Source organism: Prorops nasuta, unplaced genomic scaffold (genome assembly GCF_024137725.1).
Source record: "Prorops nasuta isolate Cenicafe-Biocafe unplaced genomic scaffold, Cenicafe_Pnas_1.2 PNAS00014, whole genome shotgun sequence".
NCBI lineage: Eukaryota > Metazoa > Arthropoda > Insecta > Hymenoptera > Bethylidae > Prorops > Prorops nasuta.
Window position 1 is genome coordinate 4949772 of NW_027116811.1, and position 20483 is coordinate 4970254.

At 33.4% G+C, this 20483-nt stretch overlaps 4 protein-coding genes across 8 annotated transcripts; 2 read left to right on the top strand and 2 right to left on the bottom strand.

The window, feature by feature from the left end:
• LOC136778484 (transcription elongation regulator 1) lies at positions 1 to 8646 on the bottom strand. Of its 5 annotated transcripts, none has more exons than XM_066735343.1 (18): positions 8366 to 8646; positions 7564 to 7810; positions 7405 to 7494; positions 7154 to 7342; positions 6841 to 7081; positions 6563 to 6781; positions 6271 to 6474; positions 5925 to 6189; positions 5619 to 5851; positions 5390 to 5550; positions 5098 to 5306; positions 4867 to 5017; positions 1843 to 2286; positions 1558 to 1767; positions 1198 to 1464; positions 1039 to 1116; positions 728 to 951; positions 1 to 633 (listed from the first exon to the last, which is right to left on the bottom strand). In XM_066735343.1, the coding sequence occupies exons 1-18, from the start codon at positions 8518 to 8520 to the stop codon at positions 630 to 632; spliced, it is 3591 nt and encodes a 1196-aa protein (XP_066591440.1). In that variant the 5' UTR covers positions 8521 to 8646; the 3' UTR covers positions 1 to 629. The 5 variants fall into 5 exon arrangements, with proteins under 5 accessions (XP_066591440.1, XP_066591441.1, XP_066591439.1 ...); XM_066735344.1 differs by having other exon boundaries at positions 7154 to 7327; positions 7564 to 7822; XM_066735342.1 differs by having other exon boundaries at positions 7564 to 7822.
• Positions 8647 to 8798: 152 nt separating this feature from the next.
• LOC136778443 (TBC domain-containing protein kinase-like protein) lies at positions 8799 to 12069 on the top strand. Its single transcript, XM_066735274.1, has 6 exons — positions 8799 to 10113; positions 10195 to 10341; positions 10411 to 11078; positions 11141 to 11528; positions 11601 to 11763; positions 11832 to 12069. Exons 1-6 carry the CDS (start codon positions 9155 to 9157, stop codon positions 11937 to 11939), a joined length of 2433 nt encoding a protein of 810 aa, XP_066591371.1. The 5' UTR covers positions 8799 to 9154; the 3' UTR covers positions 11940 to 12069.
• On the top strand, positions 11948 to 16576 carry LOC136778441 (protein broad-minded-like). Its single transcript, XM_066735273.1, has 9 exons — positions 11948 to 12074; positions 12138 to 13874; positions 13942 to 14279; positions 14362 to 14555; positions 14618 to 14965; positions 15036 to 15355; positions 15910 to 16087; positions 16151 to 16366; positions 16437 to 16576. Exons 2-9 carry the CDS (start codon positions 12202 to 12204, stop codon positions 16560 to 16562), a joined length of 3393 nt encoding a protein of 1130 aa, XP_066591370.1. The 5' UTR covers positions 11948 to 12074; positions 12138 to 12201; the 3' UTR covers positions 16563 to 16576.
• AIF (Apoptosis inducing factor) lies at positions 16568 to 20202 on the bottom strand. Its single transcript, XM_066735275.1, has 11 exons — positions 19892 to 20202; positions 19223 to 19515; positions 18960 to 19160; positions 18755 to 18885; positions 18512 to 18687; positions 18258 to 18449; positions 17987 to 18180; positions 17669 to 17921; positions 17452 to 17603; positions 17218 to 17379; positions 16568 to 17140 (listed from the first exon to the last, which is right to left on the bottom strand). The coding sequence occupies exons 1-11, from the start codon at positions 19980 to 19982 to the stop codon at positions 17036 to 17038; spliced, it is 1950 nt and encodes a 649-aa protein (XP_066591372.1). The 5' UTR covers positions 19983 to 20202; the 3' UTR covers positions 16568 to 17035.
• Positions 20203 to 20483: the final 281 nt, after the last annotated feature.

Sequence of the window (20483 nt, forward strand, 5' to 3'; positions counted from 1 at the left end):
TTACAGATACAAATGTGACTTTATTGTACATTATATGCACTTGAATTATTCAGATGGCAACATACATTTGTAAAATAAAGTTCATATATTTAATATTTTTCCAGTGCTTTCAGAGCGGTTTAAAATTTGTCTCGGTCTCTGAAAATTAGCCATGCTATTTCAAATCCATGGCTTCTTTAATAATGCAGAATGGTTATCATAAAAACCATTTTCTTAATCTAATTATAAAAATCAGTAATTCTTGCTTCTGTTTAGAATTATTGAATACAGCATCTAATATAAGATACATTTTAATGGAAAACGATTACAAAAACAATTCGTCCTACTAGCTTGAACAAGAAAGAGATAAATCATAAAAATTTGTATTCTACATTATTCATGACAGTCAATTCAAACAATATCATGTTAATATTACGGAACATATAGGTAATATATTATCATGTTTTTTTACAATATGACACATTCTTCGCTGTGTGGAATCGGCGTTAAATTGATCGGGTCCTATAGTTACATATCCGTGTACCATGTCATTCGTAAATTACTGTAAATACAACTATAGCTATTGATTCGTTAGTGTTATCTGTTTACGTAGACACGGTATACATGTCAATCTCAGATTTACACAACTTTCAGCTGTAAAGAAAAAACAAAAAGAAAATTATTTCTATTTTATAAGTTCTTTGATAAATAAAAAAATGACAGTATTCATGTTGGTATGTTTATTTACTTTGTTGTCGGTCTCCTTGATGGCTCAGAGGCAGTAGGAGGTGGGGGAGGTCCTCTACGTGCTAATTCTTCTAAATAACCCATTAAAAGGCGCGTCCGTTCAGTAGCTGCAGCTTCCAATACAAGGAATCTCCTATCTTTCCTTAATATTTCTTCAATTTCTGCTAAAAACGCACTATTTTCTTGCACTTTTTTGAATGTTTTATCTGTGATCAATTTGGTTTCCTACAAAAAAATAATTATTCCCATTAAACTTTAGCAATTAACCCACGCCCCAAGTAAAACAAACCCACGAATAAATGCTCGTGTTACCTGAAGTAGTTCCCGAAAATCGGCTTTCGCAGCCACCAGTTTATCTTTGATATACTCCTTGAACTCTTTTTCACATTTCTAAAAAATACCATTATTATCAACAAGAGAAAGAATAAATTAGAAAAATACAACATTAACAATAAATTTTAAAAAACCCACTCGATCACTCGATGAAAACTTAATATATCTAGGATCATCTTTGAGTAATTTTTTAATATCCCTCCACGATGCAGTAAGCTCTGTCGAGGCTCCAACTTCATCCAGAAGCTCTCGAAATTTATCACGTTTTTTACGGCCTAGCTGCTCAATATGCTCATTGAACAATCGTTCCTTCTCTTCACGATCAAGACTCTCAGCTAATTCCCACCTATGATCCTTCCTCAGTTGTCTTTTTGCTTCTCGCCAAGCCAGGTCGCCATTTCGGACCTAAAGAAGCATTTACAAAATAAATATGCTATATCCATAAAAATTAATCAATAATACACCAACCGGTGTGTATAAGATCCTCTTGGTACGTACCAAATCTGCCAATAAAGCACTAAAATGTTGAACAGCCTCGGTATGACGATGATGTTGCCTTTCTTTATCGCGATCTCGCAAATGCGTGGCTAAAGTTCTTTGCACTTCCCTCTCTCTTTCTCTGAGGCTAGCTTCCGCTCTCCTCTCTCGATCTCGTTTCTGCTTTTCACGATCCTCCTCGGAATCCGAATGTTCTTCCGCTTCTTCTTTCTAAAATTCAACGACATATGTCTATAAAATGTTCATAAGACTTCACATGAATTTATTACAAGATCATGAACTTACGTCTATATCCTTCCTTCCAGATTTCTCATCGTTTTCTTCAATTTCCCCACTCTCCTTCTCCACAGCATTTTCCTTCCTGTCTTTGCCATTCTCCTCTGCAGTAGACTCGACCCTCTTCTTCTTATCCTTCGAGCTTTCTTTCTCGACTCTGTCTTTGGAAGATTTATCCTTATACTTATCTGCGTCCTTTTTATCCCTGTCCTTCTTGTCGCTCTTGTGGTGATCTTTGTCCCTATGTCGATGGTCTTTATCTTTCTCTTTGTCCTTTTTCCTCTCCTCCTTCAGGATACGAATGTAATCCCTAAACCAATCTTCTCGAGTACTCGCCGACTCAACTACTCTGTACCTCCAATCAGATTCCAATTTTTTCTTACAATCGCTCCAGTGTGAATGCCTGTCGATGTCTTTGTGTTCACGCAGCATAGATATGAATTCCTTTTTCACCTGAAACGCATAGAGTGTAAGAGTGTCATTGCTGAAAAATTATTTCACTTTGCTTATATAAGCTAGTGTTTTACACGTTTGTTTTTAAATTTAACTCTTTAATTTAGTTTAATCATGCATGCTTTTGGTATCTCTAGTCAATGATTACACGTTCAGCCAACATTACAACGTTACTCTTTTACTTTATGGTATATGCATTTGTTGTAATGTGGGTCTAACTATTTCAACTTGCAAACCTTTTCATTGATTTTCAAATAATATTTCGTTAGGGTAGTAGAAATAGTCAACCGTGTTCAATCGTGTCAGGAGGTAGCACAACGTTAATGACTCTATTTGTCTGAATTTTTTATGAATATAGCTGCTCCCTATTGCTGAAAAAATTATACATATTACGTGCTGAAAGAAATTGATTACATATTGCTAAGCTGTTGTTATATACCATTTGACCTGTTAAATGTTGCAACCAGTTACGTCACAATCTCTTTATAATTTCTACATTTTCTATTTTATTTTAACAACAGCTTAGTACTTTGAACAAAATATCTTTAACGGCTGGCCTTGCTGAAAAGATAAAATTGTGTTAGTAAAGTATCATTAGTCCTTGCGTATGGACAAAAATTGTAAATCAATGAGTTAAGAAATTAGATATATATATATATATATATATATGTATGTATATATATATTGTATTATTGTTGCCTTGTAGTTTTTAGGAAAACGGCTTTGTTGCAAAACAGCAACTGCAGTTTTAAAGATCAACAGTTTTTACATATTAAATTAAATTTATATTATTGTTATAATAATTTCAACCTCGATCCTTTCAGAAGTTTCAAATAACTATAAACCTCGTTATTCAGTGCATCGTAAGCTTAACAGCAATAGATTTGCGCGCGTTATAATTGAAATTAAAAGAAAAAAATATAATTATTTGAAAATGGTTGCTTATAGCCAAAGTAACTTTTTTATATGCTTATATCACTGCTAAAAAAAATAAGGAAACCCGGCATTTATGTTGGAAACAAGTAAAGGACTTCGATCTTTTCAAAAATATTTTGTACGGAAACGAATAATAACAATTTGTTTAAAAATCGAAATAAATTTTTGTATCGATAAAAAAACGATCATTGTCGTTTCGAGTATGTAGAAATATCAATAAAGAAATAGAAACCTATATTATTATTTCGAATATAAATTATATTTGCCCGTCCCTATCTCTAATGCATTGCGTTTCAGTCATTTTGCGATTGACTTATGTTTTACGTTTTATTTTGTAAAGATATATAAAAAAAAAAACAATGAGAACCGGTATTTGAAAAAAAAAAATCGTGGCACGATCGTTTTTATGTCGATACATCTGATTTAGAGCTTAAATGGTTCCGTTGCAAGAAAGAATGGTTGATTAGGCCCTAAGAAGAAAATTTGTCTTGAAGAAGTCTTTAAACAGAATTTGCGCTACGTCAAAGAGGAATTGACATCTGTATCCATTTAATAATCAAAACTAATTATTTCATTTTGTTTTAAAGTGACTTTAACTCTTGGGGAAGTTAATCTTTTGAAGTAACGATGATTACGAGTAATATACAAATACCGAGTTCGTTCATTCTCATGACTCTGCTTTGGAGTAAAGAATGCGGCGCGCGAGGGTGTGCCAACTGTGCCACGCAGTGTAGGTGGGGATGGTTGATGACATCCACACCACCAACCAGCTTCAGAACCAAGCCACTCCACATACGGAACCTGTCCTGCCTGCCTCCTGACTGAAGTGGAGAGTTCAGAATGCATAAGTATATAAGGAACCGTCACATACTAAGATTTTATTCTCTACCTCTCCCATTTTAGAGCTACAAAATCTTTTCTCTTTCGAACAAATCTACTGAAGTAGAGAAATATTAGAGAAACTTCTCCTGGTATGTGTTCTTCAGCCATTAATATTAGGAATTCGTAATGCATAATCTTACAAGTGGAACAAAATAATAACATACCTATAGAACCTGAAAGAATTCAAGATTATCGCTGAAAATTTAACTTCTGGATTATTACATTTAGCGACCCTATCATATCAGGTAAAAACACTTTACGCGCATACAATTTATATTTATCGACTTATTTCATTTAGTGAAACGGTAAATTTCGCGACTTTTCGTAGTTACTGTAAAGTATCTTACCAATAAAAATCAATTATGTATTGTGAACAGTAGTGTTATAGTGAGATAAAAGAAAAAGGTATAATATAAGCTTTGCTAAATGTTTTCGTTTCGGAAAACTTGGTTTTATTGTTCAGAGTGTAAATAAATAATGTAGAAGAGTATTAAACGTAACTGTATACGTGAAAATTGTTTTTTACCCCCCCCCCCCCCTCTCTCTCTCTTACTCTTAACATTGTCACTTGCAGATCTGAATTCTCAATATATTCATTTCATTACCTCTTTAAATTTAAGTAACTTATATTTTTATTTATGTCTATTTTTGTAACAAAGAATATTTATATTTATATTAAAGCAAATTGAATATACAATCAAATCCTGAAAAATAACTCCATCGTAACCTTTTTATCTGTAGTGTTAATAATGTAACAAATACCTGTTCTCGTTTAGCAGTTTTCTCCTCTTTTTCCTTCTTTCGAACTTCCAGCAGATATTCATTGAAAAGGCTTTCTCGCTCGCGCATCTTTTCTACATTCTTAAATCGTTCATCTCGTCCATGTTTTTGTGCAAAGTCACTGAACGAAGACCTGTGTAACACAAAGGAAAAATAAACAAAGTGAAATAATAAATTATATCTTAGAAATATAGTACAATGCTTTACACGTACTTTCCGTGGAGACTGGCTTCTTCCAGAAGTTTCTGAAATTGTTCCTTACGTTCCTTCATCTTGTTCCTTTTCTCGCGTCTTTCCTCTTCAGCTCTCTCTTTCACGTATTTCTCGAAAACTTGCTTCCTCTCCTTCGACGTTAAAAGTAGATACCGTGGGTCAAACACAATTTTATGCAGCTCTTTCTCCCAAGTACTGAACGCTGACACCTTTGTAAAAGTTAACCAGAATTACTAAAGTTTCTCCTAGGGCTTAACAAAAGAATATAGCATTTTTATCATATATAGCTTACATCCTTTTCAGCAAGCATATCCTTAAAAGATTTAATCCTAGTTTCTAAAGGAACAATGGCTCTTTCTCTAGCAGCTCGAACTTCTGCCTCAATTGCAGCTTCTTTACCAATATCTATCGTTTTTTTGCCTTCTTTATCCTCTTCCTCTTTTACCGGAGTACCTGATTCAGTATAAAAAATTAATAATCACGTTTAATAACTATATGAAAACACACAAAGCGAGTTTTACTTTTTGTTTCTTCCTGTTTCATTTTTTTGGCGGGAGTGGGCTGATCATCATCACTACTGTCACTGGACTCCTCTTGGCGTACAGGTTTCGCAACTCCAACAGTATCTGGAGGTGATGCAATCATTTTGTCTACATCTTGACGTCCAATTAAATCATCCGGTCTTTCCCATACAGATATTCTTGAAGAAGGATTATAAAAGAATACTCGTCCGTCACCCGTCCAAACCACACACCTAGATGTTATTATGTTGTTAATTAAAATAAGACATTTAATTTTACAAGGTACTAAATTTTATTATTACACACCAAGGTGTTCCGGGTACTGGAGTACTAGAAATTGGTCTAGATTTATCTTGAGGTTTTGCTGCTTCTTTAGTAGCTGCCTCCTCTTTCTTAGGTTTACCATCTGTTTCCTTAGTAGTATCTTTGGTTTCATGTGCGCTCTCCTGTTGCTGCTCTTGTTTTGTAGTATCACTGGTTACACTAGTATTGGTAGTAGCAAGATTAGGCACAACCGACGTGGTAGAAGCTGAAGATTCTTCAGCCTTTTGACGTAAGGCTAATTTCGCATCTGCAAAAATATTAATGGATTTATGATAACCCTCTTACAAAATTTCTAAAAATTTTTTGTGCTTATATCTTGTTTGCTAACTTTCAAAATCTTTTAAGGCTTGTGGTTTCTCCCAAACAGATTCTCCTGCTTTGCAATTATAATAATATAATCTTCCATCAGGAGCGCGATGCTCAGTCCACATCAAGGCAGATGCTACCAGATCAGAATCAAGTTGAGCTAATATAGCAGGATCTTCTGCTGGAGTTTGAGGTGTCATGACACCATGAGGCATTTGTGGCATACCTAGAAAATAAAAATGCAGTTTTATGATTGAAATGACAATTTGTAACGTTAAATCAAACTTTACTTTAATGTATGCTCTACTGCTTACCCCAGTTGGTTTGAGGTGGGCCATATCCTCCAAAAGGTTGAAAGCCTGGAGGAGGCATACCGAATGGAGTACCCCCGAAAGGACCCGGAATTGGAGTATTGAACTGATTTGGCATTCTGTGCTGCATAGGAACCATATTAGGAGGTGGCTGCATCATGTTTGAATTTCCAGCTGGGTTATTAGATGATGGAGAACTAGGAACTACCACAGCACCTGCACCTAAAAATTGCAAGCACATTTAAAAATTTCAAGTAAAATCATTAATAATGATAGCTTACCGTTTGGTTGGCTAGAATCTGCCCCTTGGGTATTTACACTAGCAGATTCAGCTAAGGAAGGAGGAGGTCCAGTACCAGGAGGTGCAGTGTTTAGTTGGTTCATAGCTTCGGTATTATTAGAAGGCTGCTCATTTTCTTGAGATATTCTATTCTCATTAGATTGGTTTGATGAATTACTTGTTGAAGTAGGAGTGGTAGATCTTACAGCCTGTTTTGATGCCCCATGTACTAATTGCTCCAACTAAATTAGAAAAAATTAAAAATTCAGGTTTTCTTCTTAAAAAAAAAAAAATATTACATTTTTTGTTTTTACCTGGTCTTGAACCATAACTTTAACATTTGGTCCTTCTGGTTTGGTCCAAGTTGTTTCCCTTGAACGGATATTGTAGAAATATGATTTACCATCTGATGTTTTAGTCTCTACCCATACTTCCCCATTGAGATCTAATCCTGGAATGTTTGCTTGTTGTTGCTGTTGCTGCCCTTGCTGTTGACCTGAAACCTGTAGCAAACTTGTATTCAATAATGACAAAATATTTTAAAAATAGTCAGACATAAACATACATTGTTCATGTTGGGTGGTCCCATCCCAGGAGGTGGTCCGTAAGGTCCTGGGCCACTACCCATAGGACCATTCATCATATGTGGTGGTGGCTAGAGAGAAAATATTATTATTTAAAAGTACATATACTTCTTATACTAATAAGATTCAGTAAACTTTACCATTCCTGGAGGCCCCATTAGGTTTGGTGGTCCCATTAAATTAGGTGGCCCCATAGGTCCCCAGCTTGGATCAAATGGTGGAGGACCTCTGTAACGTGGGCCAGCTGGTCCTGGTGGACAATTGGGTCTTGGAGGACCTTCATAAGGATATCCATTGTTTGCACCTCTAAACATAGGGCCCCTGGGTCCAAATCCTCTTCCTCGAAATCTTGGAGGTCCGCCTCTTATTGGAAAATCAAATCCACCTCTACCGCGGCCCCTTTAAATGTTGATAGTTTATCAAATCGTAAAAACAATCTTAAAGCTAAACCTTATCTTCTATTTTTCATCAAATTTGCTACTTATAATTAAAATTAAAGCTTTGTGATAGAATTTTTAATAATTTAAATATTTTTCCACTTATAAATAATAATTTGCATAGTACTAACTTACTTAATGCACTCAATAACACTTGTAAGAGTTCAATAGCCTTTTAAGTATTGAATTGTTAAGTATTAAACACACAAGTTTTTTTCTACATTATATTGTACAGCTTAAGTATGTACTACTTGATAAAAATTATAAAAATTACCAATTCACATAAACCAATTATCATGCACTATAAATTCTAATTGTACCAGAATTTCGAGCTTTAATTTAGCTTATCATTATTTGTTAAGTTTATTTGATGGAAATACGTATGGAAAATTGGTAAAATTTATCATGCTAGGAGCCGCCTAACATAACCTAGATAGAAAAACTACAATAATGAAGCTAGAAAGTGTAAAAATGAGTAAGTATATACGAAAAAGATTGTACACACCTAAAGCCCCCCCGACCTCGGGGTACAAAATGCCTATATTCTTCTCCATCAAAACTATAATCTTCCGATTCTTCCATCTCTTCCTCATTATGTTCCTGCTCATTGTTGGGAATAGGCTCAGAAGCCATGGGTGGTTGTTCATTGCTTACTTCCATTTTATATCCTTATATCAATTATTTTTCACTTTCTACACATCCATTTGTTAGTTTTTTAACATGCATAAAAATGCCGCAACAAACAAATCACTATTTTACTCAATGATCCCAAATGCTTGTCGTCGGGCTTGTCGTAAACATATCAATACCAACATACAAAATAAAATTGTCCCACTAACGTTGCCAACTTGCCGACTACCGTAGTGCCTGCCGCCTCCAGGCTGACCAGGCTCCAGGCTCCAGCTTGCTCCAGCGCCTCCAGCTTGCCACAGCGGACAGCCAACAATTCAAAATAGCAGAGTTGACAACGTTGGCTGTAAGTGCTGTAACCGAAATCATCCGGCATCGTTGCATTCTGCAAAGTGCAATCTGCAGTCATCTGGAGCATCTGCCTTTCATCACAAATATGTGTTAGGTTTATTTGATTTATTTTGAAAGGATTACAATGAATTTCAATGGAATTAATATAGAAGATAATAATGGAGTTTATGGAATGATCACGATTATTTGTGGGTGTCATGACATATCAATTTAGTGAATTGTTTGTGCATAAATTATCTTCATGTGGCAATTGACATTGACAGTTGAGAATTTATAATGTAAAACAGTAAGAATAACACATAAATTTATAAAAATGTGCCCAGCTTTGTTAGAAAATGAGGAACGATGCCTAGGTGGAATGACATTTTTTGCTCAAAGTCATCCAGTAGAATTATGTGGCAGTAATGGTTTACCATTGACACCTAATTCTATTACCATTTATGGTAAATCTCAGTTTTTGAAAACTATACACCATCCACATCTGTCCACTTACTTGGATATAATTCGGAGTAAACATGAAAGAATTGTTGCTGTTTCTGAATATAGAGGAGAACCTTTGATGAATAAGCAGGGTCTTAGTAATGAAGATATTGTAAGAGTAGCTTTTCAATGTTTACTGGGATTACAACATATGAATGAATTGGGTCTAATCCATAGACATCTTAGTCCAGAAAATATATTAATCAACAAGGGTGGTAATGTACAGCTATATAATTATGGATTTTATTATATGACTGATAGTGGAAAAAATGTTTCATTTCCCATTGGATATCCGAAATACACTGCTCCAGAAGTATTTTTGAGTCACTCTACCAGTGGCCCAAAGGTTGATTCTTGGTCCTTGGGTATTGTAATTGCAGAACAATTTCTAGGAAAATCCCTTTGGCCAGGTGCAAAGTTATCCCAATGTCTAAGAAAAGTACTTAGTTTGATACATTGTGATACATCTGTTTTTGAAAGACTTGTACATGAAAATAGTGGTCATTCTGCATATGAAAAACTTTCCAAAGAAATAAAAGAGTTTGTTGATGCTTGCCTGCAAGTATATCCAATAAGAAGAAAGACACCAGAAGAATTGTTGAAATTACCTTTGTTCAAAGACCTTTTAGAGAAAAATATAAAGGAAAAGGAGGAGAATATGTATAAAAATGTGATAGTAAGAAAAATGGATGAGCTGTATTATTTATGGCAATTAGCTGGTGGAGATATAATCATGGAATTGAAAAAACAAGGACTTATCAGAACAAGACCTCCAATTTTGTCCATTCCAAAGTAAATTTTATTCTTGTACTGCATTTACTTGTAAATGAAAATATTTTGTAAATAATTTTAAGTATTTTATTATTGTTTCAGTTTGGTAATATTGTTAGGTCAAATGTTTGGTAGAAGAGATATGGTTGGTTTATTGGATCTTAGAGTTGTTAAAGTTCCTCTTGATACTCTAAGACAAAGGTTATCTCATATTCCACTTGTTGCTAATTATCCTTGGTTAAATGAACGGTAAATATCTTATCTTAAAGCCTAACATATTTATTTATATCTGTTTAAATTCATAAATCATGTTTGCAGAATGCATGCAGAAAATCTAGAAGATTTTACTGGTGCCACTTCACAGTTGCCTTTAATAATCAGAGAAAGGGATACAGAATATCAGTTTTATAGAATTGTATTATATGATAGATTATTACAAGTATATCCATTAACACGAGAAGCAATTATTGAAGAAGCCCATAAAGACATTCCACCACCGGTAAGAGGTGCAGTTTGGGCAGCTTTGTTGGATGTTACTGGAGATATCCAGAAGCGCTATGAAATGGTTGATAAAGAGACACCCACTCATACGGATAGACAGATAGAGGTGGATATACCAAGATGTCACCAATATAATGAATTACTTTCATCTGGTGCTGGACACGAAAGGTTGCAGAGATTGTTAAAAGCTTGGGTTAGGAACAATCCACATTACGTTTACTGGCAAGGCTTGGATTCTCTGACTGCTCCATTTCTTTATTTAAATTTTAACAACGAACCTCGCGCTTTTAGCTGCCTTTCAGCTTTTATACCAAAATACCTCCACAAATTCTTTTTGAAAGATAACTCAGCAGTGATTCAAGAATACCTTGGAAAATTCTCTCAAATTATAGCATTCCATGACCCACAATTAGCAAATCATTTAAAATCTATTAATTTCGTCCCAGAGTTATTTGCTATACCTTGGTTTCTGACAATGTTTTCACGTAAGTTGAACAGTAAAAACAAAAACATAAATTGAAATTTTTTAATAATCTAATTATTTCAGATGTCTTTCCTTTACACAAAATATTGCACTTATGGGATAAATTGCTGCTAGGAGATTCTTCATTTCCGCTTTTAGTTGGTTTGGCAATTTTGAAACAATTGAGAGACTCTTTATTAACATCGGGTTTTAACGAGTGTATCTTGTTATTTTCCGATCTTCCTGAGATTGATATTGAATTATGCGTTAAGGATTCTATGTCTATGTACCAAGCCACTCCAGCAAGTATAACTCACAGGAAACATCAATTTAACAATTTGAAAGTAACAGAATGGGTCGAGCCTGAAGTAGGCACGGAAAGAATGCCAAGAATCAGCGTTGACAATTTTCTATCTCTTTTCGATAATACTCCAGAAAAAATGATAGTCGTTGATATACGTAATAATATCCAGTAAGTCAATAGAAATAATTTAATTTAACGATTATTCATACACTTGATACTGATAGTTTTTATTTTCAACAGATTTGAAAGAGGCGCAATTTTAGGAAGTATCAATATTCCTTTTACGAGTGTCCAGCTTTCTCAAACTCAAGTTAATACTCTGGGACCCCAGGCACAACCACTAGCAGAAAACAAAAACAGGACAGTTGTTATTATTGGTCCAAATGATCAAAACAATGCTTTGGTAATTTGATAAAGAAATAACATTTTGTGAGAGAAGTTAATTGAAATAATTAATAATGAATTAAATAGTTTGCAGATTTTCTCATAAAATGTGAAGTACCTGGCGTGTGTTCCTTGCAAGGAGGGATTAATGCTTTACGATCAAAATTTCCAAATATTATTGTACCTGCGCGTTGAATTATTCAGAGTTTAGTAAATCTTTTTTATTAAATGAGTTTCAATTCAATTGATACCCAAAAGTCTTTCTCTCATTCATGACAATAACAATTGTAAATAAATAAAGTAATTATAAATTTGTCGAAAATATCTGTTGTAAGTAAGAATAATTAGCTTGATTTGGTTTATTTCATTTCTACAATGTTGCTATGGTAACAGGAGGAAAACACAGCTGTGTGGACTGTGGCACCGCGTGTGAGGATAGGTGCTGCAACATTATACGATGGATCTAAAAAAACGATTAAGTCCTGATATACAAAGATGGTTAAGGGAATGTGTAAAGAAAGAGTTTCGAGTGATAATCGAGCAAGAATTAGAGGAGGATCAAGAATGTTCGGATATCGCAAAGAAACTGATCGACTCTCCAGCAATGTCCACTTTGCTGGATTCGATGAAGAAATTATTAATCGAAGAATTTTCAACATCCCCGAATGAGTCAAGGCCGCAAACTTCTCTTTCATTTAGCAGTGATTTAATTGCAGATGATTGGAATACTCCAAAAGAAATCAATGATTTCTCCCTTATCATTGATCAAATCAGCTGCGACAAACCAGTTCACGTAAGGCTCGCAGGATACGAGTCTTTGTTGAAAAGCGACTTAACCGCAGCCTGCAGCAGTCCAATTTGGGATTTCTTGCAGAAAACTTTAAGAGATAATCTCACAGATGAGAGTCGACCTATTTTCGACGTCAGTTTGCAAGTACATGCGAAATTGCTGAGCTCTCTAAAAACGCAAGAAGTGTACTCCAATTTATTGGGAGCCTTCAGTGATCAATATCGTGTCAAGGAACCCCATGAAACTCTGCCTACTTTAATTTCAGGAATTAATTTCAAAATATTCGCCCATGAGAAATTATTTCGCATTATGAATCTTATAATTATGTACCAAGAAGAAGCACTTAAAGCAGTTAGAACTGTTGATAAAAATGTGGAAGACACCATAGAGCAATTTATCATTTTTCTTAGTACTGATACACTTGATAGCTCACTACATCCAAAGACATTGGACACTTTAAATATATTATCAATTTTGGAGCCACAAGCATATTGGAGCAAACGATGGAATCACAGTCAAATCACCAGAAAAGTCTTCATGAACAACTTGGCAAAGTCGCCAAGTTTTTTACACAGGATGATAGAGTGTGTGGAAAAAGGATTTCAAGATATCCCAACCATTACTTCAGTCTCCATTTACGACGATCCAATGGAAGTTTGCATAACTGGAGATACTGTGAAAACAGTAACTTTCCTCCATTGTCTGACATTCTTATCCCAAACCAGCTCTTATCATGCAGGAAGAATGCTACTTTTCGAAAGTGCTCAGGATAAATTTTCTGTGCCAGATTTTATCATCGCATTGGTCCATTCCTTGAATAGATTAACGTGTACTGTAATTGTGAATGGCGTCTATAATACCTGTAGAAATGCGTTAAAAATTATTTTGAATGGACCACAAATTTTATACGATTCAAGACTCTACGAAGTCGCCCTAAAGCCACTAATGGAAAGCTCTGAGTCTGTAATTAAAATTTTACCACATACATTTGACGTTATAATGCATATGCTGGACACCACAGACGGTTCTTTGTACGTAATTAACGCGAGTTCTGATTCAAATGAAAACTCCAGTATAGAAAGTGAAAATTCTTCACCTTGTGCGGCTATCCTCATCACTGAGTATATTTCTAAGCTTTTAACTCAGCCTTTTTCTGTAATGAATGTAGAATACGTCTTGACTTTATTCAAGATTCTAGACAAATTATTCGATAGCTTTGAAACTTATGAAATTATTCTACGCGTGATTGTCATAAAATTTTATTCAGCTTTGTCAGGCTTCTATAAGAAGCTGGATAAATATTTTGTGGAGAACGAGGGTAAAACCCAGCAATTGGATAGGTATTGTAATCATAATAGTTTGTATAATATCATGCAAAATTTTGTTGATTATTCTCCTGTATTACAGTGGAATTAAAAAATTACTTTTAAAAATCGTATCAGTCCCGTTTTGTCTGCAAGCAATGGCTAGAAGAAAAATACTTTTTGAAGAAGTAATTCGTGGGTGTATAGCTCCATTGAGAGCATCCTGGACGTCAAGCGAAGTCGTCAGTTTTGTGTCCTCTGCAGCTTTCTTCGATTCAGGATACAAAATTTTGCAAGATTTATCTCCCCACGTTTTATCAACTTTTCTATCAGAGACCTGTAAAGTCTTAGAGGATCCCAAACAATTTTATGATCCTTGGAACGATGAAAATATGGATAAATTTTTGCACGTGTTTGCTTTATTTTCGTTAAATCTTAGATGTAAGTAACAATGTTAACAAAAAATAATATAATTTAATGATATAAATATAAGTTAACGTATTGTAATATTTGTTTACTGAAGGTATTACAGCCTTTACCACAGCTTCTGAGGAGGTTGAAGACGACGAAAATGAATATCCTCATACTGTAACAACATTGTTAAGGCAATCAGTAAATTATGACTCACCTTACCATTACTTAGGACTTAATTGTTTAAATGTCATGATCTGGAATTTGGATATCCATATATTTTTATTACATCTATTGGACTTTCAGGTGATTGAATTTTAATTGACATACAAATATTTTAACGAAGTAAATGAATAATTTGTTTCTAGGCCGAGCTTTTAAAATTTCAAGGATATTGTATGATAGAAAATGAACACGAAAAAGGCATAGGAAGTGAAACTGAAGTAGAATATTTAATTGATGAGTGTGGATTTTTAAGACACAAGATTTTATGTAATTCTTACTATGTCGAGCGACATAAGAAAGAATATGCTCCAGACGAATGCAATTTTTTCTCAGAATTTCCACAAAAACCAGTTGAAGAATTGAAGGATCCAGAAGATGATTATGACGATGAATTGGAATTGTTATTGATGGATGACAAGCCAGGATTCCGAGATGCGAGCTGGGTCTCGCAGGCAATTAATGCATATAGAAATATGTCAAATCCTTTGAAGGTCCTAAAAATTATACATTTGTAATTGTTAAGTAATTAACGAGAATTTTAAAAATTTCGGTTTTTTGCAGGAATCAATTTTGATCCATTTATTGGAGCAAATGGAAACTGCTGTTCCTACAACTGAATGGGGAGAGGATTTTATATGGCAAAATATAAATTTTGACAATTCAAGTTATTGGCTTCCTGAGGAGATCCATGGCTTCCAACTAGTTTTAAGATTTGCAGAAGAAAATGAAATAATGAAAAATACAGATGAAAATATTGAGCTTCTTAAAGAGTTTATACAAGCTTCGTATGGCTTCATAAGATACAAAAGGAGTAATTGTTTTGAAGGATTCGATTGGTTTTTGGCCACAGTGTTCATCCTTTGTAAAGGACAAGTAGAAAAGTACGTTTATTATTCTTTATAATTGAACGTAATTATGCAAAAAGGATTAAATCTAAGACTATAATAGTGAGTTAACAGCATCAAATGTTGTGGTATAGAATCAAAAAAAAATTTTTTTTTTAATAATATTCTAAAAAACAATTTATTTAACAGGTTGTACTAGAAATTTATAAGTTAATTCCATTTTCTTTGGATAATATTTTTTAAAGTCTTGGTAGTGTTAAAAAATTAATTTTTTATCTCGTCTGTGATGCACAACTACGTCCAGTCAATCATTGCCTCAGCTGACCGCGAATTAGCCCCCAACAATCAATAGTTAAGTTTCTAGCTTCGTAGTCGTTTCGTAAAAAACAAATAATAAAGCGAAATTGTAGATTATTGTAGTATTAAAACTATTAAGACCACTCTAGCTAGTCAAAAATCATCACTGGCAGGTCTCAGATTGAAAACTTTGAACACCATAGAAATTATTGCACTATGCAAAGTCTGTGAAATTACTTCGTCATTGACCCCGATGATAATTGAGTCCTTAAATAATATATAATTTTTTATAGATGTAAGCAAGCTCTTACACAATTAATGAAATTTCCAACTATAATATTTATGTGGGGAAGCTTGGGCAAAGTATTGGACGAAAATTCTGCTGAGGAAAGGAACACACAATTTGTATTTTTACAATTATTGGAATCAATTACAAGTACAGAATTTCCACAAATCCAATACGCTCTAAAGGTGATTTTTAACATTTTTGTAATCATAAATTAGAATACTGACTTAATATACGTTTATGTTTAGACTAATTATGGTATAAGTTGGTGGCAAGTAATCAGTGCTGCAATGACTCAATTATTCTGGGGAATTCTTCCATGGAATGAAATAAAATATTACTTTGCTCTTTGTATTCTGTACCCACCTGACTATATGCTTTATTATTGTGTATCGTTACTGCATCACTGTCAGCATATCCTCATGAGAGATATAGCAAATGGCAAAATGTGGCCAGAAAACTTGGTAAGAAGAATTAGACAAATTATTAAAGGGTTTGAAAGTCACTCGTGTTTGTTCATTATAATTATTTTAGGCATTGGACAATTTTCGATGTCACGACAATCTTGCATTAATGGATAACCTGGAGAAAAGGTATAGAAACAAAGTTTTACCTTTAATGACTCCCATTCAATATGCGGAAAACGAGGCTGTAAATTAATTTTCGTTCCTTATACAAAAACAATATATTATGTAAGAAGGAAAGAATTTCCCATCTTTTATACACAGATGAAAAATGTATTTATAATATAATTGTAAATGGTGTATGGTTAAACTTAACAATCAGTAACAAATAGTATAAAACATGATTAAAGGAAGAGAAATGTAAAACTACTGTAATTATTTATTTCAAACAAATCGTGTATAATTCTTAATAAGCCAAATAAAGATTTCAACGACTTATGCGCGTGCTATACTCATGTTTACTTTTATTTTCTAATAACGCGCACGTGTACCATCAACATCTTATTATATGCATTTACAGTTTTGTTTTGCAAGAATAGTCTTATGTAAAAATTACTCTCTCGGGCCTTAAAAACTCATTAAATGCAATTCATGGACTTGGTGAAAAGTTTCAAGATTGACTAACATTATATACAAAAATGACTTACGATATTACATGTACATATGGAATTATTTTTCACTTTCTTCTTCTCCTGACTCATCAGGTTCATAGTGAAGTTCAAATAATTTTGCTGCTTCATTTATTTCATTGTAATGCGTCCCTCTTGAGAGAACCTAATAAAAATTGAGTGTAAATATTTTGAGCGATGAATATAACAAAAATACTATACTGGATAATGAAAGTTTATTACTCTTCGAGCTATCGATATCCGATTGAAAACATTCCAAAGAAGAATTCCAACAACTTTATCGTCTTTTAAGTAGAATATTACACCTTTCTTATATTGGTCATCCTCATTTTCCGGTACAGGGCTGGCATTAGATTCATTTTGCGTTCTATTATCCTTAGATTCCTGTATCCATTATAAATTTTGTAGTAACAAATAGTGAAAGATATTTTATAATCATGAAGTGATTTTCTATACCTTAACACTATCTTTGCTCTTTGTATTTTCTGTGCCTGGCCTTGCAAATACCCCAACAGTTGGCAATTTCGAATCTATAATTCCAATTGCCTCGTATCCAACATCAGGTCCAAGATCAGACCAAATCATTGATTGATAGTTATATGGTAAACCTTGAGAAAAAAGTCAATCATGATTGAATTAATTCATAAAAATGTAATATTAAAGCTTTATTTACCTGCACCAGTCATATTATCTCCAGCTAATCTTCCTGATATCACAGCATGATCATGATGTTCCACTCTTCTTCTACCTAACATAACATCATAAAAACAGGCAGCATCTCCAGCAACCCACACACCAGATCTTGCCTCTAATTCTGCATTAACCAAATAACCCCCAATTACAGGATCTACCTCTAATTTAGATTCTTCAGCTAATTCCGTGTTAGCCTTTACTCCAATGGCAACAATAATTTGATCAGCTTCAATCTAATAATGTAAATTGTGATAATGCTTTTGTTTCTATTTATAAATTAAGGAACACATTTACATACACTTTTATTGTCACTTAAAGCAAGCGTTATACGTCCGTCCTTCATAGAGAAATTTTCCACTTCCGTATTTGGTACTACTTTCACTTTTTCTTTTTTAACTTTTTCTGTAGTCCATTTGCTGAGGTATTCAGGCAAGAAATGATCCATTACATATTTTTCTCTGAAAATTTGATACACTTTTTGGTCTTCACCCACTGAAAGAAATGTAATTATATACTTCTTTCTGTATACTGAATACCGAGAATCATTAGCATGAGAAATAATACAATACCATTTTGACCAAGAGAGCAGGAAAGCTCAGATCCTAGAAAACCTCCACCAATAATAATAATATTTTTAACATCGCGTTTCAAGATGCTTTTTTGCAGTTTAATAAAATCATCCTTTGTTCGGAAGTACAATATCTTTTCTTTCACCTTCTCATCAGCTTTATCAAAAAGAGGGAGATGTTTTGGCGATGCTCCTAAAATATAATTAATTCAATTAATATTTTCATTGATATATTGGCAAAGAAAGAAGCTTTACCTGTTGCTATAAGACATTTTTTGTATTGAATTGTACTTCCATCATCTAAATATGCTAATTTATTTTCAACATCTAGCTTTGTAATTTTCCAACCCCTGACCACTGCCACTCCTCCATTCTCTGAACTAGCTAATTTCTCAACACTTGTATAAAACTCATCAGGCTCATAGAATATACTAAAAGGTAATGTTTCGAATATTACTAAATATTAGAATTTGTAGATTATAATTTGTAAGTTATTACCTTCTTCTTTTTCCATTCCATTGCAAAAAGTTTAATTTGTCCTCTGTTGGTTTTTCATCATTAAACCAAATCTCTTTAGATAATGGTGGTCTCATGTAAGGGAAATTTGGCTCATCAGTTACCACTAACACCTAAAAAAATATTTTATAAGTGAATAAGCTACTTAAACATATTTTTGAGACATATTGGATGTGCTCTATATAACCTTTGCTTTAGAATCAGTGGATTTAATTGCCCTAAATGCAGAGAAACTAGCAGTTCCTCCACCTATTAACAGATATTCTATTTCTTTTGGTATAAATTTAGATTTAGGTGGGCATTTTAGTGGTGCCTTATATTTGTCTAGGTCTTTAATGCATCCTGTTGATTCACTGGAGTGAGATTTAGACTGTTTGTATTTTGTAAACTAAAAATAATAAAATTATAGTTAAAACTGAGGTCTAATAGTAAAAGAATTTAATATATTACCATATATAAACTAGCCCCAACAAAAAGAACAATAGCTAAGATTTTATTTGAATGAGTAGAAAATATGCTGTTTGAAGTTTTCGAGGTATCTGATTTGGTAGAATCATCATAACAAGGTGCTGGACAGGTTCCATTAGCTTGAGCTTCACATGCCGGCAGTTTCTTTTTTTCCAGCTTAGAGGTTTTAGCATTGGGCAAACACTCCTCTGGTGTTATGGTGGTGCCAGCAGGTTTAATAGGCCGATTTTCATCTTTATTACTTTTGTATCGTAGACTACTAATCCTGATAGTTTCTATAATAAAATAAAAAAATTAGTAATAAATTATATAGATATTTTACAGAATCCTTAAAAAATTAATATGTACAGCCAAAACAATAAAATTTCTTTTGTATGTTTACAGAGATATAACGTGCTTTTGAGGTTATGTTACCCAAGGTATACCAGTCACGAATCTCAATAATAAACAAATCATTAATAAGCATACATTAATTCAAACAATAATTATTTGCGGAAGTTCTAAAATAATGAATAAAAATGCCTGAACTGTTTAAAAAAAAAAAAAATTTTTTATCAATTTAACCTTCAAACGAAAATTCTAAAAAAGATTTAAACCGGTTTACAGATTAATAGAAACTTGTTAATGTATAAGGAATTAATGATTGATTACCTTCATTCTTTAAAAGTCGTGAAAAATTACTGGTATATGTGAGCCGAATAACCGGTGATAGTCTACCGATAATTTTGTAACAGCTTAGCATTTTTGTCACTTTCTGGCCTTATGCAATATGATGGCGTCTCGATTGGATTTTCTCACTGCGGAAAAATCTCCTTTTTACCTCGGCATCGAGTGAAAATGATGATAGCCTTGATATACTCCATTCCCAATTTCATCGAATAATTCTTACATAACTTTTCTTGCCATTGTTCAATACGCTAAAATTTTCTTTACAGCCGAAGCGAACATGAAAATCAACAAGAGCATCTAGCTCCAAAAGACTGACAAGACAAGATACTCTTTATTCGCAAATATATCGCGATTGTTACGAACGATTTGTTAAATTTCATTTGCATTATTTATTATTATAAATTCGCTTCTGTAAATCATCAATACAAATATTAAAAAGGATATAATGCATGATACATATATTTCCAAATATTGATAATGTTTCACACAAGAAAATATTATAATTTTATTTAAAATTGTTCGAACTGTTTTATCTTAAATTTAGAAATATTAATCTTTCTTATTGAAAAAAGGA